Source organism: Oryctolagus cuniculus, chromosome 1 (assembly GCF_964237555.1).
Source record: "Oryctolagus cuniculus chromosome 1, mOryCun1.1, whole genome shotgun sequence".
Taxonomy (NCBI): domain Eukaryota; kingdom Metazoa; phylum Chordata; class Mammalia; order Lagomorpha; family Leporidae; genus Oryctolagus; species Oryctolagus cuniculus.
The window spans coordinates 234,208,281-234,232,207 of NC_091432.1; the positions used below are offsets into that span (position 1 = coordinate 234,208,281).

At 62.4% G+C, this 23,927-nt stretch overlaps 1 protein-coding gene across 1 annotated transcript in view; it reads right to left on the reverse strand.

The window, feature by feature from the left end:
• Positions 1-12,923: 12,923 nt before the first annotated feature.
• Positions 12,924-23,927, reverse strand: part of MED27 (mediator complex subunit 27) — a 211,955-nt gene continuing 200,951 nt past the window's right edge. Inside the window, exons 7-8 of the mRNA XM_002721943.5 lie at positions 14,294-14,371; positions 12,924-13,331 (exon numbers count right to left, since the gene is read on the reverse strand). Coding sequence (XP_002721989.1) covers positions 13,197-13,331; positions 14,294-14,371 — 213 coding nt within the window. The 3' untranslated portion in view covers positions 12,924-13,196. The remainder of the gene's footprint in view (positions 13,332-14,293; positions 14,372-23,927) is intronic.

The following is a 23,927-nucleotide window of genomic DNA, read 5'->3' on the forward strand; positions in this document are numbered from 1 at the left end:
TCCCCTCTGCCGGGAACGCGGTGATCACTCATGCCGCTCCTGCCTCCGATGACCGCTCCGAGGATGTCGGCGTAGCGTTCCGGCTCCTCCAAGGGAGGCCTCAATGATGCTGGCTCCCAGACACGGCGTTGGCTCCCGCCGGCACACCCATCCATCACCGTGCGCACCCGGCCGGCCTCCCAAAGGCCATGTTATGAGAAGATGCCAATAAGTGCGCCTCGCTCGGGCATCTGCTGAATCTGGACTTTGCTTCCACCACCCCGGCCGCCCCCAGGCCCTCTCCATCGATCGCAGATGGAGGCCATGTTCCGTCAGCAACTGCCGGTGGGTTGGTGGGTATGTTTTTTTTTTCTTTTAATTTTCTGTATCAGGTTTAATTAAACCAAGGTTTGCCCGACCCTGTCAAGCCACATCAAAACAGGCCTCTCTGCTGCTGGTGGAAAAACATCAGCATACATTATTGATTAATCTTCATTCAAACTAATCTATCAATGGCGCTCTCCAGCTGGGCAGACGTGGGGAGCCCTTAGATGCTTTGGAGCCGACGGATTGAAAGCTCCATTTCAAAGTGACTGTAGCCCCCCGCCACGGCCATCAGCAGCCAGGGGGAGGCTGCCCCGGAATGCTGGCCCCTGTTCAACCCACTGCCTGGCGGTGAGTTCCATCTACCCAGCTATTCCTGGGGGACTCACAGCACAGCGGGGTCAGGGGAGCTGACACCGACGACAGCAGGACCAGCCGAGAGCTGTGACTGCGGAAGGCGGGGCAGGCAGGTTTGTGCCTCTAGTCTGCGGTGTGTGCCCCTTGTCTGGACACAGAGACCTCCTGTGATCATGCGGAATCACATGTTACAGAGAGGAAGACAGGAGCTTCATTTGAAGATGTACACGAAACAGACCAAGGGTTTTTGAAGCACAACTTACTTAAAAGAGAAATGAGCGTGTCTATTAAAGAAATTGAGTCCAAAATTAGAACGTATCTGATGAAGAAAACGCCAGGCCCAGCTGGCATCCCTGGGAAGTCCTGCCGAACATTTAAGGAAGAAATAGCCCTGCCCACGCCAATCTCCTGGAGAGTGCAGAGAGGGGCTCCCAAGGCACTCCTCGAGGCTGGCACCATGGAAACGGTGAAGTCTGACGGGTAGATTACAACCCAGGGACAGCATGAATGTTTGCAGGAAAACAGAAGCAAAAGTCTTTAACAAAGTATCAGCAAACCACATAAAAGAGTATCACAACCAAGCAGGATTTACTTCAGGAATGCAAGGTTGGTTTAACATCCAAAGATCAGTCAAAAGGAGAAACAGCAAGCAATCCCCTCCCTAGAGGAAGAAAGTTTACTTGCTGCAGCTCAAAACCATTCATGGAAAAAAAAAAAAAACTAGTAATAGAAGGAAATTTCCTTAATTTGATAATGACCTTAACTACAAATCCACAGCAAATAGTAAATTTGGTAAATTAAAGAAAACTCTGCCTGTGTTATTCAGCCTTTTGTCACTATTGCAAAATACCAGACACAGGCTACTTATAGAGAAAATAGGTTTATTTAGGGGGGCTCAAGGGCCTGGTGTTGGCACTGGCTCAGTTCTGGTGAGGGTGGCATCACGCCATGGTGGAGCTGGGTGGAGCCAGTGGGAGGCGTTGTAGTGCTCCCCTGAGCGCCCTCTCACCTCTTTAATTCAGTGTCTCTGGTCACCTGCCAAAGTGGCCACCATCTCGCAACATGCTGGGGGACAACCCACGTCCGACCTGGAAGTGAAACGAGGAAACCGGGACTTCCTTGAGCATCCCGGGGAATGTCACCCTGTATGGATAATGCGATGCCAGCCCACGCAGTAAGGCAAGAGAAAACAAAAAAGGTTGCAAGGAGAAACAGAGCTGTCGTTACTCACGATGCTAAAGTTGTGTGTGTTGAAACTCCCATAGAATCTACAAGTGACCAGAAGTGATAAGGGAACTCAGCGAGACTGCTTGATACAACTTCAGGCCACCCTGTTTTCCTACTCCAGAAACAAACAGGACAGAGACAGCAGCACCATCCCGACACTCCTTTACCTGGCGCCTCAGTTAGGAAAAATGTCACCATGGCGGAAGCCGGTTACAGGCACCATGCCTCTCTGCGTATTTCTGCAAACTCCCCTGATTCTATCATGATTTCAAAATGCAAGATTTTTTTTTTTTTAAGTGCATACCCTTCATTTCAGGGAACTCATTTTTGTGATACGAGCCTAAGGTAAAATGAAAATGTATACAAAGGGGCAGCACGCCCAGGTGGTCACAGCAAAACCCAGTAAACTGGGGGACTTAAGCGACCCAAATTAATTTTCTCCTGGTCCTGGAGGCTGCGAGCCCAAGCCCGAGGTGGGGACAGGGCTGGTTTCTCCTGAGGCCTCCTGCCCTGGCTGCAGAGGTCCTCACGCTGCCAGCCCTCTGTCCCTGGAGTCTGGGTCCTACGAGCCTTTTCTTATCAGACACCATCGGCCCGGGAAGTCGCCCACCTTCCATGGCCTCACTCTGCCCTTGTCCTCAAAGGTCCTATCTCCGAGCTCAGAGGCGCCCTGGCTTCAGATGACTCCGCTCGGGCACGAGAGTCACACATTCAGCGGAAACCCCGGCTCCGACTTTGGCGTAGGCGTTCTCGTGGGCCCGAGGCTGTCTCGTGATGCCGGGGGTGGTGGGGGCGTCTCCCAGTCTGCCCTGCTCACCAGGGGGAAGCCACCAATGCCCTGGAGAGCCCTGTGCTGCCAGTGTCTTTGGATACAGGACTGCAACAAATTTCAAGAATTACCCGTCACTCTATCTCTTTATTACAGAGAGAGTGGGGGAGACAGAGACCTTCCATCTGCTGGTTCACTCTGCAAGTGGCCACAATGGCCAGGGCTGGGCAGGAGGAAGCCGGGAGCCAGGAGCTTCTTCCGGGTCCCTCACAGGGGCTGGGATTCCAGCTTTGATTTCCGAGGGGACTGCGATTCAGGCCACACCCATACTGACCCACGCCTGTTCCTGTTCTCGGAAACGCCGAGAGCAGCCTCTGTGCCAGTGGGGGTTGTGCGGCAGCCGGGGGCGTGTCTGGGGCGGAGCAGGCAGCTGTCCGACAAGAAGCAAGCATGCATGTCGAGCTGACTGGTATGCACTGTATTCATGTGTGTGTGTGTATGAGGGCACTGCAAGAACTTTGAGGAAAATGGAATTACAAGTGTGCATTTCTCAACGTCTTCTGTGTGTGTGTTGTATGTGTGTGTGTGTGTATGGTGTGTGCCGTGTATGCATGTGAACACATACATGTTGTATGGTACAAGTGTGTACATGCTGTGCATGCACGGGCGTATGTCGTGTGTGGTATGTATGTGTGTTGTGTGTATGCGAGCACGTGCATGTTGTGTGGGCATGTATGTGCATACTGCGTGTGCACCATGTGTGCATATGAGTGCATACGTTTTGTGTGCACATGTGTATTGCATGTGTGAGTATACATGTGTGCATGGAGTATGTTATGTGTGTTGCAAGGGTGTGTGTGTGTGATGACTGTGGGTGTGCTGTGTGAGTACACACACGTGTGTTATGTGTGTATGTGAAGATATGTGTGTTGCACGGGTATGTGTGAGTACACACGTGTGTGCATGCTGTATGTGTTCGTGCATGTACTCACATGCATGTGCGTGCATGTTGTGTGATGTGACGCCCTCACTTCTTCTGTAAGAACAGAACCCTGCACGTCCGTGTGCGGATCCATCTGGGAAGCTCCGCCCCAGAGGAGGAACCGTGCCCGCCCCTGGGCGTTATGGTGGCGAGAAAGTTTACCTCTTCTCTGATTACTCGTCATTTCTAGCTTCTTGGAAGAGCAAGCGTGTATTATTGACGTCATAATTTTTCAAACACAAGCTCACGGGAGAACTTCCCGGCGCACGTTGCTGCCCCGGGAGTCACTGGGGAGCCCTCGGAGAGGACTGCCCGCAGCCGGGGAGCAGGGCAGAAAGCACGGGCAGGCTCTGGGGCTCACGGGCCCGCCTCAGCCCACGGAACCGCGGTGGCGGCCATGAGGGCCCCACCCCGCCGCTGTCCCCACGCCTGGCGCCCAGGGCACCGCCACCCTCCCCAGGACCGACACCCATCACCTGCCTCTCACCACGCGTGCACACGGGCCCTGCTCAGCTCTGGTGGTGGACGGTGGCCTCTGCCTCCGCGGGTGTTTGGTGACCAAACCCCAAGGCCCCGGTGGCCCTCACGCACCGAGGCCGAAGCCAGCGCAGTCATGCCCGCAGCTGTGCAGCCCACGAGCTAGGGAGGGGTTTTACAGTGTCATCAGATGGGTGACAATCTGGTGCCATTACAATTTCTGTGCCCATAAAGTTTTATTGGCACGCAGCCACAGCCGTGGGTTTCCCTGCTGTCTACAGCTGCTGCACAGGGACGCGGAGCCAGGCAGATGCACAGAGACCTGCGCAGCCGCCAACGCTGCCGGCAGGCTTTCTGCCAAAGCTTGCCGGTCAAGGTCAAGAGTGATGGTTCTGCTGTGGCATAGAAAATTAGGCTGAAGCCTGCAGCACCAGCATCCCATCTGGGTGCCGGGTCGTGTCCAAGCTGCTCCACTTCCCATCCAGCTCCCTACTAACGGCCTGGGAAAGCAGTGGACGATGGCCCAAGGGCTCGGGCCCCTGCGCCCACGTGGGAGACCTGGAAGAAGCCCTGGCTCCTGGCTTCAGCCTGGCCCAGCCCTGGTTGTTGCGGCCATCTAGGGAGTGAACCAGTGGATGGAAGACCTTTGTCTCTCCCTAACTCTGCCTTTCAAGTAAATAAATAAATCTATTTTCAAGATTTAAATAAATCTATTTTCAAGATTTATTTATTTGAAAGGCAGAGCTGGAGAGGCAGAGACAGAGAGAGAGAGGTCTTCCATCCACTTGTTCACTCCCCAGATGGCCGCAATGGCCGGAGCTGTGCCAGTGCGAAGCCAGGAGCCAGGGGCTGCTGCCCCCACCCTGCCCCACTCCCCACAGCGCTCTGGCCAGCGCCCGGCTTCTGCCTCCTCCATGCTCCCCAGATGCACCCCCCAAGCTTTTCACTGCTCTTTTCAGCCCCCCTCCCGTGGTGGTTCCCTTTGTGGGTGCGTGGCTCTGCTTCTCAGCCGTGGCCAGTGGGGGAGCCGCGAGGCCCATGGCGCCGACACGCCAGGGGATAGGGGACCGGCCCCGTGTCTCTCTGTGTCCCCAGATGCAGTGCTGGACATTTCCCGGCCTCCCTTGCAGTTGGGAGAGGCCAGGGAAGGCACAGGGAAGTGACGGGGCCCCTGCAGCCCTGGCCCACAGAATTCCCTGGCGTGGTCCTCCCTGCTGTCCGTGCCCGCGTCTCGCACCTTGGAACCACCGCGCGCAGAGCGTCCCTGAGCCCGGGCTGCTGAGTCACTGCGGGCGTCACGTCTCTCCTGGCTGCTGCTTGTGCCTTTTGTGAGTGTGGCCGGGCAAAGACGGCCACAGGCTCCTGCCGGCCTGCGAGTCGCCCGTCCTGGCTGTGATGAGAGCTACTTGGAAGGAAGAAGTCCCCTCTAGGCTCACAGTTTGGGAGGTTCACAGGAGACGATCAGACAGGCCCATTCGGCCGGTGTGCGGCAAGGCCAGGCACGGTGGGGTGGGAGGGCCCAGCTGTCCTCACGGCTGTCTGGACAAAGCCACCACGATTCACTGGTGGGGCTGCACCAGGGGGGCTCACGGCAACCCAGTCACCTCCAGGGGCCCTGCTACTCCCCTAAGCATTAGCCCACGACTCTGGGAAGCAGGCTTGCTCCTGGCTCCGCCCCCAGGACCCGGCGCCCATTGCTGGGCCACTTCTGTCTCTGGGAGCCTTGAGCGGTCACTGGAGGGGTCTGGCCACCCTGCGGGGGGCAGGCATTGGGGCCCCAGGGCCAGGGGCTCGCAGGAGGCTCAGCGGGGGCAGGACAGGAAGCTCAGGCTACGGCCAGGTTCCCCCCTCCTCCCCGGGTCCTTCTGTCCCTCGCCCATTCCTTCTTGTCTCACTGGGGCAGGTAGCTGCCAAGCCCAGCTGGGCCAGGGGCCTGGAGCCCCCAGCAGCGCCGCTCAGAGCCCGGCTCCTGGCTCCTGCCCGTGGCCCTTCCTGCAGCCTCTCGTCACCAGAGGATTGATCGGTCGGCACTGCCACCGGCCACCACGGGCCCAGAGGCCGGGTGGGGATGAAAGCTGTCGCCTGTGCCCTCTGAGTGGGGCAGGGTGGAGGCAGACTTGTCGGGGGATGGCCGGAGAGAGTGCCGTCGGGGGAGGCGGCCAGGGGAGGACCCAGGCTCCTGGGAAAGGAGGAGGCTTGCGAAGCCACCTCACCGGCCGGCCGTGGGCAGCTGCACCTCCTGCGCTGCCGTGAGGACCCGACGGGACGTGAGAGGGAGGCGTGGACGGCACCTGGCGCCCGCCTCCCACCTTGTAAAAGCTCCGGAAGTGTGGAAGAGACCTCGCCAGGGACAGCTGCGTCTTCCCTGTGGCTGTAGGCGGCCCGGGGTTCCTGGGGTGCAGACCTGCTGGGTCCTAGACCCGCCCTCCAGAGCCACACACGTTTGCAAAGGATGCTGGGAGTGGGGAGAGACTCAAGGCTGGGAGTCAGATGGCCCCCACCCTCTGGGGAGGAGTTGGACTTCCAGCTCCTCTGCTGTGGGGGTGGGGACTGTGCGGGGGCTGCGGGGAGCCTGGGGCACTTGCATTGGGGGGCAGCTCTCTTACAGCTGCTGTGACCCCTGGATGCCCTCCACCCCAGCTTCTCAGGTCAAACCCTTCCTGCCCTTCCAGGCTCATTTCAATGCCACCCCCTCCAGGAAGCCCCCCTTGATGTCCTGGCCAGGGCACCCTCCTCCCTCTCCGATTTCTGAACTCCCTGTGTCTGGCCTTCGGTCTGCTCCTCCCTGGGGTGCCCGTGATGCCCCTGGCAGGAGGCAGGGCCCACAGGGAGGGGCGTAGCCTTGCAGCCCACACCCTGCCCCCTCTGCTTTTCCACCTGTGACCTGGGGCAAGCCCCTCACCTGCTCTCTGCCTCAGTTTCCCCACCAGTAAAAGGGAGAAACAGTCTCACCTGCTGGGCTCAGCCAGTTCCCGAGGCTCCATTCATCAATCCGTCTATTCGTTCGCTGAGGCCGTGACCAGCTCATCCAGCGCCGTCGCCCGCGAGGAGCTGAGGGGGGAAGCGGCCCCCGAGAGCGGGGCTGGGAGCAGCGGCAGCAGCCGGGGTCACCTCACCCCGCCAGCCTGGCCCAGGCCGGAGCCCAGCGTGGGGAGAAGCGTAGGCCTGGTTCCCTGCACTGGCAGGAACGAGGCTCCCAGGAGAGGCTCAGCAGGCGGCGTGGAGGAGGGGGCCTCTCCGGATGCTCTCGGAACCCCCCTCCCCGCGGCCTCCGAGGCCACAAAACAGGGGAGGGCGGTAGGGGGTTCGCTGTCTGAGGAGGGGGGCCCTCCCTGGGGCTCCCCAGTCTCCAGGCTGCTCCTGCAAGGGCTCAGTGCTGCGTTACTGTTACTGCTGCCGTCGTTGTTGTTGCCAAGCCTGACCCACCGCAAGCGCAGGGTCGGTTGGATCTGAAACCGGGAGGAAGTGAAAAACCAGAGGTGGGAAGCCAGAGGCGGCGGCGGCCCAGCGTTTGGCGCCGGCATCGGCACGCACTCGGGCCGAAGGCCTTTGGGGAGCTGAGCTGTTCCTGTTGGCGATGCCAGCTGCCTGCCGGGCACGACGGTTGGTGGCACCACGCGCCCAAGTTCACGGGCAGCGTGGCGCCGCCGCCTCGCACCCGTGACTCAGGGCTGGGGCTCTGCAGCCGGGCCGGGAAAATCTTGGTATTTAGTGACAGTGAGAAAGGGCGCGGCGGGGAAGGGGAGCATGGAGTGCTATTTAAAGGAGCTGACAGTTTGAGCAAATTCCAGCCGGCCTGTGAGGGCCCACGGCTGCCCCGGGAGCTGGGGGCGGGGACGAGCAGCGAGGTCACGGGTGGGCTCACCCCTGTGGCTTTGGGGGACCCCCTGGAGGTGGCGATTTTGCAGGGGGAATGCTCAGGTTGCAGCCGAGAGGTGGCCACGGCCAGTTGGGAGCCGACCTGGTCCTTTCTGGCCTATGGGGAGGCTGCCGAACACTGTGGGCGCCCGGCAGCCTGTGCAGTCAGCCCCTGCTCATCCCTGGGACCTGGCCTGTGGGCGGGTGGAGGAGGGGGTGGCCAGTCCTGCCCTAAGGGCCTGTGGGAACTGTCGCGGCACCTGTGCCAGGTCAGGCCATGGCAGCTGCCCCAACGGCTCCCCGGCCCGTTGCTGCCCTGGCCTGGGAGTCAAGGGTTCAGGAAAATATCTAGACTGTGGGTGTGGCTCCCAAAGCCACACAAATGGTCAGAGGGCACACTCAGTGACACACGTGCACACACAGCAGCACATGCACACATGGCAACACACGTGGACACACAGTGACACGGACACGCACAGACGAGTGCGGTGTGGCTGGCGAGAGCTGGGCAGCCCCGGTTTGGACCCTGCGTTCCATTATGTGGTTCGCTGACCTGGGAGGAGGCTGGGGATGGCTACATGGGCTCCCCGCACGCTTTTTCGTGTATTCCTGGGAATCTGTAATTATCCAAGATAAAAAGCTACAGAAAGATTCCGGCAGGAGACTCATCTCATCAATTACGGCCACCAAATGGTGGGACACAGGGTGACACGAGCCCCAGGGCCACGCCCACCCGAGGACAGCCAAGTGGCGCTGGACAGAGGGCAGCAGAATCCTGGGCTGCCGAGGCCCGCACATGGCACATGGGCCCCGTGCCTCCCCCGCCCCGCCAACTGGGAGGGCGCCTGTGACTCGGCTTTCACCCATGGGACGGGACAAGAGGGCGTCCAAACACGTGGCCTCCTCCCGGTGCCCTGTCCCCTGCCCCTGCTTGCTCACGTCACCCGGTTCCCTGCAGAAGGGACCCACGGGTTCCTTTTGTAATTGAGAGCGGGGCTGAAGCCAGGGGCTGCGGTGAGGCACGCGTTCAGCAACCGCCTGCCCCCAGAGCCGCCACGCTCGCTGCTGTCCCCCTCGGCCCCTTCCCCTGGGGGACAGTCATTGTTTGCACGGGTGCAGTCCGCTGCTGGCCTCCCCTGCCTGTTCCGTGTGCACCAAGTCCCGGCCCCCAGGGTCCCCGGGGGCGGTGGGTCCCCGGCTGAGATGTTAGGCTGATACTGGGGCCTCACCAAGCCACCAGCACGGGGCTGTGCCTGGATGTGCCCGTGAACTTCCTGGCTGATCCAACAGTCAACACGCAGCTGCAAAGTGGGTTTCCGTGGCTCCTTTCCTGGATTTAAGGAGCTGGGGTGGGGAAGGATGTGTGTGGGAGGAAAGGGCCGGCTTGTCCTGGAGAGGGAAGCCCCGTTAGGCCCCGCCCCTGTGTGCCCGGGCCACACGCAGAACAGCACGGCCGGCATTGGCAGAGGGTGAGCAGGTGCAACGGGACTGGCTGCCCCTTGGGGTCACCCCCGGGGCCCTCCCCAGCCGGCCGGCGACGCTGCAGAGGCCGCCGTCCCCCGAGCCGGGCCAGGTGTGCAGGGGCCCCGGCTCCCATCGGCTGACCCGAGAAGGCTCTGGGTTTAGCACGAGGCCCACACGCTGGCACTCCAGATGCAGCGGCGGCTTGCACGTTCACGCCGAAAGATCACCGCTCCACGCTGTCAGTGGTGTGAAGTCTTGAGAGGCTCACGCGGTTCCCAAAGGCCGATTCCCATTTTAGTTCAGGGGGGAAAAATCTGGACAACCTTTCAAGGGCCTGCCGGCTCCATCCCATCCACCCCCACGGGCGGCTGGCAGTTCGGGGGGGGGGGGGAGGGTCGGGGTGCGCGGTCCAGGGAGACCTGCAGGATGGAGGGGCCTCGGGAGGCGGTGTCTCTGCTGGGGGAACTTGTGGCCCCTCCCGGGCTCCTCATCGGCCACCCGGGATTGAATCAGACCACATCCATCACGTGCCCGGCACAGAGCAGGTGCTGAGGGTTAGACCCTGCCCATGGAGCACCCCGCCTGGGCCACGCTCCCGTTGGGAGAGGCACCAAGGATGGCTCCGGAAGCCGGCCAGCGTCCTCACGGCCCACCACTGGGAGGGACGCCGGTGCACACCCAGGGCAGCAGACGCGCTCCTTTCCATGGTGGGCACGCACAGCCTGAAGCTCCTGAGCGCTGAGCATGTGGGGATCTGGGCGGCAAGCCCAGCCCCTCCCACCTCCCTGAGCTCCAAACACAGCCCCACGCCGGGAGGAGAAAGGCTTGGAGGCTTACCCGGTGCCCCCAGCCCCCTCGTAAGGGAATTAGAAGAAAAAGGGACAACGTAGTCGCAGGCCCTGTCCTTGTCCCCCTCTGCCCCCGGCAGTCACCGCTGCATCTCACAGAAGCCTCATCGGCCACCTGGGATGGCTCCCGGGGCATCGGAGCCAGGCGCTCAGGGGTCTGCACCCCCACCCCATCACCTGCCCGCGTCCTCCGCGCCACTGCCACCGCCCAGTTGTCGCTTACCCACTGGCTTTCTTTCATGGTCACGCTGTTCCCCCTGGGCAAATCCGGTTTAAATGGAAACTTTCCACCGCTCCTGTGAGCGGGATGCATGCGTGGCTCCCTGTAAGCGGGAGGCATCTCCCCTGAATTCTAAGAGGAAACCATCGCCTGCCCAGCCACAGGCCTGGCTCGCTCCACCCAGGGGACGGCCGGAGAGCCGGGCGGAGCTCGGGGTCCCTCATCAGCAAGAGGCAAACGGTGAAAACCTGAACCCGCAGCCTCACAGTGCGACCGCCCTTGCTGTAATTCCATTGGGGCTCCAGCCCCAGGTGGGGCACGGCCAGCTGGCACTGGTGCTTGCTGTCGTCACAGCCCGGCCACGTGGCCTGCTGGCATCGCACGGGGTTCAGGAGATGTGGATGAGGCGGGTTTTTGAGCAGAGGGGTCGCCCGTCACAGCCTCGGAGGAGACACGGACGGCCCGGGGAGCCGCTGTGCCGGCACACGGGTGGGAGCGACAGTGGAGCAGGGGAGGGCCGGCGGCGGCTTCACCGTCCCGGTCACCACCAAGGCCACGCCGGGCTCTGGCTGGCGCCGAGGTCTTTCTGAGCGGTTCATGAGATGACCGCGTAGCTCAGGGGCGCTCGCAGTCTGTGTGGAACCGTGGAACCGTCCCCACTGCTCGTCCCCTCTGCTCTGCTGCCTCTCACCATGCCTCCTGGCCGGGGAGGCCACGCCCCCACCTCTCCCAGGTCCCTGTCAGTCACTAAACCCCCGGAGGGGAGAGAGAGGGGCTGAGCACCAGATCCCAGGAGGGAGCCAGCCTGTGCTCCTGGTCCTGCCCCACACCCCTCCTCGCCTCCACAGAAGTGGGAACTCCTTGGAGGGGGTCGGGTCCTCTCCCTCTAGTGCAGAGACAGCTGCGCCCTCCGCTGCAGGTACCGCTTCCCAGGCCCAGCCACCCCTGAAAGGGAGACTCTGCCGGCTCCCTGGAGAGCAAGGGGTGGGGACGTTTTTAAAGATTTACTTTGGGGGCTGGTGCCGCGGCTCACTAGGCTAATCCTCCGCCTTGTGGCGCCGGATTCTGTCCCGGTTGCCCCTCTTCCAGGCCAGCTCTCTGCTGTGGCCAGGGAGTGCAGTGGAGGATGGCCCAAGTGCTTGGGCCCTGCACCCGCATGGGAGACCAGGAGAAGCACCGGGCTCCTGCCTTCGGATCAGCGCGATGTGCAGGTTGCAGCGCGCCGGCCGCGGCGGCCATTGGAGGGTGAACCAACAGCAAAAAGGAAGACCTTTCTCTCTGTCTCTCTCTCTCACTGTCCACTTTGCCTGTCCAAAAAAAAAAAAAAAGTTTAAAAAAAGATTTACTTTGGGCTGGTGTGGCTCACTAGGCTAATCCTCCGCATGCGGCACTGGCACACCGGGTTCTAGTCCCGGTTGGGGCTCAAGATTCTGTCCCAGTTGCTCCTCTTCCAGTCCAGCTCTCTGCTGTGGCCAGGGAGTGCAGTGGAGGATGGCCCAGGTCCTTGGGCCCTGCACCCCATGGGAGACCAGGAGAAGCACCTGGCTCCTGGCTTTGGATTGGCGCAGCGCCGGCCGTAGCGGCCATTTTGGGGGGTGAACCAACGGCAAAAGGAAGACCTTTCTCTCTGTCTCTCTCTCTCTCTCACTGTCTATAACTCTACCTGTCAAAAAAAAAAAAAAAAAAAGATTTACTTTGAGAATGAAAGGGAGAGACAGAGAGAGATCTTCCATCTGCATCCATCACGCCAAAATGGCTGCAAGGGGCCAGGGATGGGCTGAGCTTAAGCCGGGAGCCCGGAAGGTCCATCTGGGTCTCCCACAGGAGCGGCCGGGGCCCAGGCACTTGGGCCACTTTCTGCTGCCGTCCCCGGCCATCAGCAGGGAGCTGGGTTGGAAGCAGAGCAGCCGGGACTGGAATAGGTGCTCCAAGGGGATGTTGGCGTCTCAAGGTGGTGGCTTAACCCAGGGTGCACAGAATTTAAAAGCAGGCATCACTGGAGCCGGCACTGTGGCACAGCGGGTTAACACCCTGGCCTGCAGTGCCGGCATTCCATATGGGCGCTGGTTCAAGACCCGGCTGCTCCACTTCCGATCCAGCTCTCTGCTATGGCCTGGGAAAGCAGTAGAAGATGGCCCAAGTCCTTGGGCCCCTGCACCCATGTGGGAGACCTGGAAGAAGCTCCTGGCTCCTGGCTTCAGATCAGCTCAGCTCCGGCCATTGCGGTCACCTAGGGAGTGAACCAGCGGATGGAAGATCTCTCTCTCTCTCTGCGTAACTGACTTTCAAATTAAAAAAAAAAATCTAAAAAAAACCAAAACAACAACAAACAGCGGGCATCGCTAAGCTGTCCTTTAAAAGGCGGGCTCGCTGCACTGAGCATCAGAGGCGACATGAGGAACAGCGGCCGGCGCCTTGTCCCGGGTACAAAAGGTTTATTGTTTACAAAAATAAGTTACAGAAAAGCAACACAGCCACATGGCTCATCCCAGTAACAGTCAAGGCAAGGGCTTCACGGACGGACGGGGGTGGCGGGGTCCCCAGCGCTGCTCGGCCCGCTCGGACGGCCTCCCTGGAGCGTCCCCCCGGCCCCCGCAGCGGCCGGAGCTGGGGTCTGCTCTTGGAGGCTCGGCCCTGCGCTCCACGCCAGGTGGGGGTGGGGCAGACAGGTGCGGGCAGCGCGGGCGGGGCTCACTGCCGGCAGGTGTCGTGGAAGGCTTCGAGGGTCCGGAAGTCCCTCCAGGTGGGGGGCAGGCCGTCCTGCAGGAACTTCCCGCAGCGCTGGCACGGGGCCTGGAACAGCTTGACGTAGCTTCTCAGCCAGGTCTGCGAGGCAAGCGAGGGGAAGTGAGGGGCCGGCGCCTCCGCCCGACCCGACGCCCGCGTGCAGAGCGCCTGGCTCGGCCTGGACCCCGGGGGATCTGCCGTGGTGCAGAGGGGCAGCGGTCACAGCTGTGGGCCAAGGGGGACGTGGACGAGAGCTCGCCCGCCGCCGAGGGCCACACACCTTGGAGCGCATCTGACCTGAGGCCATCACTCACTGTCATTCCGTGGCCTGACACAGTGGGGACGGGCGGGGACAGCCCTGCTGCCGCCAAACCTAACGAGTGGCGGGCACACACCGAGGGGCTCAGCGTGCAGCTCTCCGGCAGCATCCTAAGGATGAGGCTCACATAACTCGATTCTCAACCTCACGGAGATTCGCTGACAGGGGAGAAAACACTCAGACAACGCCCCCTCCCCTGCCCCGTAAACCAGACCTGGTGACAGGCAGGCCGGCGCTCACTGCCACAGGGGCTCGAGAACCTTGTCATTCCTCGTGCTCCGGAACCAGGGCGCCGAGTTCCCTGAGCCCAGCGCAGGGCTCACGCCCCAAAGCCATAAACACGAGGAGGCCAAACTCCTTCCAAAGGGAAGCCGGCGGGGAGCCGACTCTCCGCCTCTGTTGCTAAGGGCTGGAGCTACAGGGTTCTCGGCCCAGCTCTGCTGAGCACCCGGCTGGGCTGGGTTCAACTCCCGACAGCACGCGGCAGGCCAGGAGCCGGGCCAGCGACCCCTGAACAGCCCAGGAGCCCAAGGCGGCACCTGCGACCAAGTAGCGATGGGGACTGTGGAGACAGCTTCTGAAACCTTGTCGCCTGGCAGTGGCACAAAGTAGCAGCTGGTGGGCGAGGGGGCCCAGCGCCCTGCAGCCCACCTCCTGTGGGGAGGCCGTGGGACTGGAGCCACGGAGCCGAGCTGCCAGTTCTCACAGCCCGCCGGGAGGCCTGGCTCCAGGGGCCACTCACCATGAAGGATCTGACCACGACGTCCGGCATCTGCGGCAGCTGGTAGTGCAGCAGGGCTGTGGTGGCGTGGTCGGTCACCTGGGGACAAAGGACAATGCTGGGGCCAGTGGCCACTGCAAGCGGCAGCGAGAGCCAGGAGGCGGCTGGCTCTGCCCCGCGTGCACACAGAACTGCCCCCAGACAAACTAACTCAGGGCTGGGGGCAGGGGGTCACAGGCAGGAAAACATGGGCCTGGAGGCCGCTGGAGTTTGGGACATTCCAGCAGCTGAAAGCCTGCACAGGCCAGAAGGGCCAGACCCTGAGCACACGGCACGCACGCAAAGGAGCAGGCGTCCTTGGAGAGTGGCCGCCTGCTCTGGGTCCTAGCTGGCCGCTGCACAGGGCTGATGTTCAGGAGCCTCCAACTCCTGCAGGTCTTTCCCTCCGAGGGGCAGGAGCTGACCGCGGACGGGACGCTCTCCCCAGCTCTCCCCCGGGGGCGCTGTTTCCCAAACCCCAGTAGGAGCCTTCCAGGGCCGTCAGGTGACCAAGGACAGAGCACTGGGTTCAAGCCCTGCACCACCCCCACGGCCACGGCTCCCTCCCGCCTTGCGCTCTGCAATGTGATGACCCCGTGAATCGCTAATGCCCGTTATCCATCAGCAGGCTCATAGATTACCCCTAACTTGATGGTCGTGTTCTCACTAATGCTTCTCTTGATCGTTCTCATTAGGGGTTCTTGGCATTACAAATGCTGTGGTTACAAAACAAAACAAAAACCCAATAACATCATTAGCTCTGAGAACACAGTGCGTGTGCCCGGATCTGTCCATTTCCACCCATGCCCTCCCCCACGGGCCTGAGCGGCATGTAAGGCAGCCAGGTGGGAACACGCGTGCTGTGCTGGCTGGGAAGGAGCCCGCAGTCAGCCCAGCTGCTGTGCACACCTGTAGCCTGAGTGTGAGGACCCAGGTTCCGCAGCCAGGCGAGCTGGTCCCGGCTCCCGGTTTCCAGCGTGATCTTTGGCTCCTTACGGGGCTCTCCGAGCCTCGGCTCCCCCTGCCCCACAGAGGTCGTCATCAGGCGCCGCCTAGGCCAGGCCTCAGAGCTCTCTCTGGCAAGCAGCCACCCCTCCGCCACGCCCCTCTTTCTCCGCTCCCTTTCTCGTTGGGTTTCTGCCGCCTGCCTGGTGAAGTGACAGAGCGGTCAGCTCTGGGGTGGGCTCTGCGCCATGTTCCCGGGGCCTGGAAGACCACCCGGCACCCAGCGCGTGGCCAGCACGTCACTTGTTGGATCGAGGAAGCCTCACAAGGTCCACTCGCCGGAGGCCACGGCCGGAAGTGCCTGGCCCGGCTCTCCTGCAGACGCAAGCTCAGCTCACGCATCCAGTGTCACGGAGAAACCCTTACCCAAGTGACTTTAAGATAAATGGGACGCACGCCTTCCAGTGCCAAGACTGCTTTTATTTTAAGCAGCTTTGACAGACAGCTTTCTAAAATGAGCAAGGGTTTTTTTGAAGCAGTAGTAACGATAACTTTGCAAATGGGTGGCGGCGAGAGGGGGCTCGGGGGGTGCAGGTGGGATGAGCGGCTGTAAAACACAGCACAGCCAGCAGGGCCCACCCAGGGCCTGCCCTCAGGGGCTTGGTTCTTGCCCACCCAGCTTCCCCACTACGCTGTGTGTGGCAACCATGCTTGTTGATTACAAGAGGGACGAAACTTCTGGAGAATTCCTGACGCTAGGGCTTATGTTTTTTTTTTTTTTTTTTTTTTTTTTTTTTTTTTTACAGGCAGCGTGGACAGTGAGAGAAAGAGACAGAGAGAAAGGTCTTCCTTTTGCCCTTGGTTCACCCTCCAATGGCCACCACGGCCGGCGCGCTGTGGCCAGTGCACTGTGCTAATCCAATGGCAGGAGCCAGGTACTTATCCTGGTCTCCCATGGGGTGCAGGGCCCAAGCACTTGGGCCATCCTCCACTGCACTCCCTGGCCACAGCAGAGAGCTGGCCTGGAAGAGGGGCAACCGGGACAGAATCCGGTGCCCCAACCGGGACTAGAACCCAGGGTGCCGGCGCTGCAAGGTGGAGGATTAGCCTAGTGAGCCGCAGCACCGACTTAGGGCTTATGTTTTAAAATGCCCCGACGGGGCCGGCTGCCGTGGCAGAGCAGGCCGGGCCAGCCTTGTTTGCTCTGCGCCCTGCTATTCTGGGTCCTTAACATCTCTTTTCTCAAGCTGGGACTGTCCGGCTGCACCAGCCCCAGGTGGGCCCTCCAGAGAGGGTAGGCCCGATGCGCTCATCTAGTGGCCAGTGCTGGCCTGGGGCCTGGCTCCTTCTTCAGAGGGGACCGGGTGCTGGCCCTGTGCACACTGCGTTTCTCTTCTTTCACGAGTTTTGATTCAACTGACCCACATTTACAGTTCGGGGAACTTCATGGAACGTGGGCCCCTGCTTCTCTCGAAGCTGCGATCGGAGCCGACCATCGGAGCCGGGGCAGCCTCACAGGTGGCCGTGAGGATAACCCCCTCCCCCCTTCCGAGAGGGTGCACCTGCCGCCGGCCCAGGCTGCTGCATCCATCAGGACACCTGCAGGGCCCTGCTCAAAGCCGTGACTGTCCCGACATCCCTGACCCTGCCGCAGCCCTGTGCCCACCTCCGGCTTCCTTCTTAACCGACCCCTGCACTTGACCTCTTCCATGAGGGCCCTGGAGCACTCTCCCAGTCCTGCCCCTTCTACCACGTTCTCCCTGAACGGCCACGCATGTGTCCCCATCCGCATGCAGCCATGGAGTCCCACGTTCCTCAGCCTGAGTCCTCCCACTCCCACGCTCCCTGGAGACGGAGACGCCCCATCTTGAACTGTCATGAACCACAGCGGGAGGACTAAACAAAGGCCGATAAGCATCCTGGTTATCAGTAAATCCTCCCACACCCAGGAGGCCCTGGGAGCCCCGCAGAGGCGCTGGTTCCGGCCTCTCCCTCCCTCCCGCTCAAGTCCTGACTCTCTCTCTGAGCCCGGGCGAAAGCCAGGCTTCCTGGACGGGGCTCGGCCTCCTGGCGCAGCCGCCTCCTCTTCTCTCGGACTGAGCTCCGACGGACAGAGCCCGTGTCTGGCGCACGGCCGGCCCTCGGCTGGAGCTGCACCCAAGCTCTGCCTCGGCACCTGGCTCCCAGGCCAGCCACTGAATTTGTTCCCAGGGACTGCTCGCAGCCTGGCCAAACCCGGCCCCTTTCACAGGCCGCCTGTGAGAGTCACCTACAAGGATTCTCCTTTCCCTCGAAGAGCCCGCCTTCAGTATTTTGTTTTATACTTTCCAACAATAAAGTTGTTTTCTCCTCAGTATCTGAGATGTGGATAAAACAGGCCTGGGGCAAAAAAAAAAAAAAAAAAAAGAGAAAGAAAGAAAAACCCCTGCCATTAACTAACTGAGTGGCAGCGGCTGAGGTTGGCCCCATTGTGCCGTGGAGCTAATGAGATTCCACTGGGAGATAAAAGCCGTCCTAGTCCTCCCGTGAGGCAGAGGGAGGCCCCCTGGCTGTCCATCCGCCTCTAGTGCTGTTAGAAAAAGAGATCAAAGGGGATGGGGACCCCAAGGACAGGGAGACAGAGTAACATTCACCAGGGACAGGGCGAAGGCGGGAGTGGGAGCGGGCGCTGTGCTGGGAGACCTCTGGTGCTGGCTGCAGACCCACTCCGGCTTCTGACCGGTACTTAGTTCTGTCCCAGGCACCAACGGGCCAAGTTCCTCCCTGAGCTTGGAGCGCTGGAGGAGGCCTTCGCACACCCAAACCCACGCAGGACTAAGCTGGGGGTGGGGGGGACTCCTTCAAGAGACCTTGAAGGAGCTGCCAGTCACCAGGCGGGCGGGGCCGCCTGCCAGCCGCACGCTCTCCCTGGCTCCCCGGCAGACTGCGCGGGCCGGCGGCCGCCCCTCCCTGAGTCTGGGCACCCAGGCTGCTTCAAAGGAGACCGTGAGCTATTTCTGCTGCGCTGCCTGCAGGGACAGCAGTGAGCCGAGCCCACGTTTAGGGAGCGGCGCTGGGTGCGGGCTCGGCTGCTCCACGGGAGCTCTGAGCCGCGGCGAGGCCCCGCGTGCATCCCTGCAGCCCCCTCGGGACGAGAGCCGCCTGCAGCCAGAGCGCGAGGTCAGGCTTCCTGGCTGGGCCCATGCGTGGGTGCCCAGACTCCAGGCCGCTGCGGGCGGCAGGGGCTGCAGAGGTGCCACAGCCAGGTCCTCTCCTGGTATGACCACGTGGCAGTAACCACACCCCAAAGGGCCTGACAGGCACCGATGGCCCCAAGAAGCCCTCCAGAGTGCACAGTGAAGGGGGCACAGGGCAGCCACATGCTCACCCAGCAGCAGGGGAGTAGAGTGGGCGAGGGGGGGGTGGGTGCGTCGCAGGGGAGACCCTACCATCAGGTGGATGTGGTGCAGAGCCCAGCTCTCGCCCAGCTCACCCCTGCCCTCCCCTGGCCGTGGGCATGGAGGGAACAGGCTTGGGCCCAGCATGACTCCTTTCTGCCCAGGGCCACCCCTGGAGCCCAGGTCTCAGGGCATCGGGAAGGGAAGGGCAAAGCACACGGTGCAGACTCAGAGCGGTCGGCGAGACACGGGAGGAGGGGCCTCTGCGGGCAGCTTGCTCCTCCCGGGGGTCTGCCCAGGGCAGCGAGACGGCCCCGGGGGGCAGCTGCACCCTCCCGAGCCCCGCAGACGGCTCCTTCAGCAAGCAAGGCTGGAGACGCTGATCTTGGCCGAGTAATCCCCCAGGCCCTGTGGGCGCCGATGCTTCCTCCTCGGGCCTCCAGGCCTGCTGAGCCTGTGGCCTCCAAACCAAGGTTCAGACCAGAGAGGGCTGCATGGGAAGAAGGCAGTCGCATCTCCCACTCCATGCCGACAGCCCCTGCTTCAGGACGCACGTCCGCTGCAGCCTGTTCCCGCTCGGCTGCAGTCCTGGCCCCTGGTGGTGGGAGGCAGGCAGAGACCGCAGTGGCCTGTTCCTAGCCGGGCTGCCCCTCAGAATCCATCCCCCGGGGAGCTGTGCGGCAGCACCGCCCAGGTCCCCGGCCTCGATGCACTTTCTAGAAGCTGGGGAAGATTCCAGCAACGCCTGCGGAGGCTGCCCTGGCCTGTGTGCTGCACTGCCCGTTCTCCCCAGTTCTTCGGCCCAGAAGCAAGGAGAGGTGGCGTGGTGCCGGGGGCCTCGGGGGTCCCCAGCTCACCAAGCGATGCAGGGAATCGAGTCAAGTCTGAGCCGAAGGCGCTCGGGACGTGTTGGGGAGAAAGTGCAAGGTCGTCCTGGACACAGCAGGGGTCTTGCTGTGAGAGGAGACCGAGCTGCTCCACGGCGCCCCAAAGCCCTGCCCGCACACGGGCTCAGCTCGGCTCTGAGAGGGACGCGCCCGTGTGTGCAGAGCGCTTCCCTGACTGAGCGGAGGCTTGGTTGTGGTGTGGAGGTGCTAACCCTGCTTTTAGTTACTTTTCTGAGAGGCAGAGAAACAGCGCACATCTGCTGGCTCGCTCCCCAGATGCCCACAGCAGCCGAAGCTGGGAGCCACCAACTCATCCGGGTCTTTCTGGGTGGACTCAGCTACTAGAGTTGTTACTGCTGGCTTCCAGGGTCTGCACGGGCAGGAAGCTCGAATCAGGAGCGCAGCTGAGACTCAGACCCGGTCACTCTGATGTGGGATGCAGGCGTCCCAACCAGAGCCCTAACCCCATTAGGCCGTACGCCCGCCCCCACCCCACTGTAAAGCCCCAGGAACCCAGGTCGCAGCCCCGGCTCCCGTCAGCCCGTGCCACCCGCCGTATCGCCTGACTCAGGGCTGTGCTCGGCAGCCCCTCTGCCTGCAGCGTTCCTCCCCTGGAGGCTCCCATCACCATTAGCACTCAGCTCAGGGGTCTTCCCTGTCCCTTCTGTCACCGTCCCCTGGGCTGGGCAGCAAGTTCCTTGCCTGTGCCCCCAGCAGCACTCTCCAGATGCCCAGACCCGGGACCAGACGCCTCTGCGCCAGGCTGCGCTCTCCCTGGGGCTGGGCAACTCCGGCTCCTGCCTCGTTCCCACCTTGCGGTGCAGGGCCCTCTGAGGGGGGGGCTCTACCCCGGGGGCTCTCAGCTGGCAGGACGGGAGGTGAACGAGACGGAAAGCGGGCAGGCGTCTACTTTCTGCCAGCTGGGGAGGGGGCACTTCTGGGGAGGTGGGCCTGGCCAGCAGGGAGCCCAGGGTGGATGCTAGGGACCTCCTTGGGGTCCGACCAGTTTCTGCTTTTGTGCAGGGCTGAGGGGACGCACACAAAGGGTCCTCGCCATTTTGCAGGATTAAGGAATTAAAGCTCCTCACTGAGATGAAAAGCAGGCCAGCGCAAGGCTTTCCAGATGGTAGAACGCCAATTCTGCCAGCGGCTGCCAGGAAGGTCCAGGCCCAGAGACACCTGCACTGCACGCGCCCACTTGGTGAGCTGTCACTTCCTGCAAGGGCAGCCTTGCAGTCGGAGGCCCCAAAGACAGCCAGGCTCCCGGGGAAGCACACACAGTACCGCCCACTTCTCCATCAAACTCATGCAGGCCGAGGCCTGGAGCCCCGGGGGAGCCAGCCCTGGGTGCCAGGTGGCTCTGTCCACGGCGCCTGCCAGCCCAGCCCTGCTCTGCTGGAGGACACGGGGAATCGGGGCCCCACCTCTTCCTCTGCTGCTTTGTAAGGAACCAGGTGCCAAAGAGGCCATCGGGGCTGCCTGAAGGGCCCCAGCGCGTGGCGTCCTCCTCCGGCTGGGGCTCACTGTTGGCCTGCGAGGGGGTGCAGTGCCTGTGCCACAGCCCCTAGCAGATCTGCGTCCCTGACCCCCGGGACGGTGGTGGCCATGGTAGCGTGTCCTGAGCCGTGGCTCTGGGCAGCCTGAGTGCTCCAGCAGCACCCGCACAGCCCGCCCCCCCAGCAGAGAGGCGCTGCCGTCCCCCCACCCACAGACGGAGGGCACAGGCTCCCAGGAGCCGTCAGCACACTCCGAGTGGCGCAGGCTTCGTCTTGGGCAATCTTCCATGAAGAAGCCAGCGAAGGAGATGCCGGGCGGCGGCTCCGCGACCTCTGACGGCGAGACCGCAAACCACTTCCGGGACAGGCCTGCTCTCCCGCTCCCCTCGCGCCGAGTGCCATGGCCGTGGCTGCCGTGGCTGCCGTGGCCGAGGAGACTTCAGAGGGCAGGGGCAGGGGCAGGGTTATCACAGGAGGGAGACTCTGCCTCTGAGTACTCAAACAAGCACCTGCAGGAGGTGGAGGCCAAGGCCTCGTGGCCATCGGGTGAGCGCGCGGCCCTTGGCCATCTGTAGCTTCTATCTGGCGTGGCCAGGAAGTCCACTGGCAGCCGAGGAAGGCGCTGCCCTGCTCAGCCCAGTGCCGGCTCCCGCCCGGGCCCCTTGCAGAGCCCAGGCGGTCGGGCTCTGTTTCCCTGTGCTGGCCGCTCGCCTGTCCCTCACTGCTACCCACCTGTTCACATCTGCGAGGCAGCAACTGGACGCACAGCACCCGAAGCAAACGAGCGCACGTTTCACCTTTACACCTAAGTTCTCCCCAGGGGAAGAAGGTGCATTAGCACTGAAGACACAGGTGGATCGTGAGAGGCGCAGGACCCGGGACAGTGCACGGCCCTGTGCCGGCTTTGGGAAGCTGCCCCCTGACACCAGGGTCCCTGGAGGTCGGAGCCTCAGCTGTGCAGGGCGCTGAGCAGGGGAAGGGGCGAGACGTGGCCCAAGGTCTCCGAACCCTCGCCACACCCTCAGCCCTGCCCGGTCTCCATCTGTGGCATTCCCACAGAGGGTTTTGAAAGAAACGCCGACGAGGCTGCAGGAAGAAGTTGTGGACTGAAACCAAGCTGAGCCTGGGTGAGGCGAGGCGCTGCGCGGCCAGGTTCCCCGGGGGCGGTGGCTCCTGCTCCGGGCGGCCGCCTGGGATTAGCTGGACAGGCTGTTTTCGTGGAGGTGCTCAGCTTAGGCAGGGCTCTGGGAAGCCCCCCAGCTGTCAGTGTTTCAGAGTGGGGCCTTCCAGGGCTGACTCCACCCCTTCGACTGGGAAGCACCTGAGGCCCCTGGGTGAGCGAGTGCACACCGAGAGAGGCCCCGCCTTCCACAGCAACGGGAAGGAGGGAGGCATGAACGGATACGTGCAGCCCAGCGGGCGCTTTCTCCCCACCGCACAATGCCGCCCCCCGTCCTCAGCTGGGCACCACGGCCTGAGGGCTGGACACTCGCGGCCACCACTGCCGTGCTTTGTCCTTCGAGGCCGAGTGAAGAGCGGCACAGCCAGCCCCTCTGCCGCTCCCTGGGTCCCCTGCCCACCTGGGGCCGTGCACACCCCCACCCCCTTCCTGCCAGGATGCAACACAGCCGGCGGCCACGCGGTAGCTCTCACCCCTCCCACGTTTCTGGATGAGAACGCACACTGTTCTGAAACGAGGGGGTTAAAGATCAAAACAGCGACTGCCCCCGCAGAGTGTAAATGTCAGAAGCACGCGCAGGCCTGGGCCGTCCCCGGCTCTGTGAGCTGCCCTTTCAGCTGGGCCCCGTTTCTAAGTCCTATTCTCCAAGTCCACCCTGCTGGAGACCGGCGCTGCACAAAGCCGCGTCGCCCTGGGACGGAGCGCACGGCGCCTCCGGGGCTCCTCGCAAATGACGGGCACCTGTGAGCAGCTGTGGGCCCACAGCAAGCTGTCCCTGGCGTGTGCGGCTTCCCCTCCCGCAGGCCCGGGGACTAATGAGGGCCCGCGGGCATGGCCAGCGCCCGCAGACAAAAGGCAGGCCCAGCTCCGCCAGCGGCGGGGGCTCCGGGGCCTCGGCGGCTCTGCTTCCATTTTCTTCGCTTCTCGCGTCACCTCCTGGCAGTGAGGCGAAGTAAGCTGGGCTCAGCTCCACAAGGCAGTCCCCCGCCCCTCTGTCACCCAGGGGAACACCCTGGGGGGCTTCCCGTTTCCCAGCCGGCCCTGCTCTGCGGTGGCCACTGCTGCTACTTGTCACCAGAGCAGCCAGGGAGAGCCTGGCTCCCAGGACACCGTGTGGGTGCAGCTGTGGTGTCTGGGGCTCCTGCCTGCTCTTGGTAAGCAGCCCCACCCTGGCTGGGGGGTGCCGTGAGACAGCACCTTGGGGAAACGCTACAAGCACATGGGTCAGGACACCCTAAGTTTGTGAAGGCAGGCAGGGGGAGAAGTTTGGAGACTGGCTGCCATCTCGCCCTCCTCTGCGGTGTGTTGCATGTGAACGGCCCGATGCCAGGCCCGAGCCCTGCGCTGCGTGTGGAGCTGGGTTGTGTGACCGTACTGGCCAGAGCTGAACACAGGGAAATACGCCGAGCACAGCCCTGCCCTCGGGGTCCCGCACGGCACACCCCTCCTGCTCTCCCCACCAGCTCCTGCCAGGGACGAAAGCAGAATGGACTTTCTGATAAACCCCAGGCCCGTGCCACGGGACGACGAGCAGGCAAGGGCTCTGCCGAGAGGGCGTGGCTGGATTCTGTAGCCCATTCCTCCCCGTTCCCGCCCAGGGGACAGCAGGCCCCCCATGTTTCAGGAGGGAGTGAGAAACAGCGCGTCTGTGCTCCCCGCCTTTAGTTCTGATCAGAGAGCGCTGTCACCTGCCTGGTCGTGGCCCTTTCATCTACTGCAGATGGATGTCAG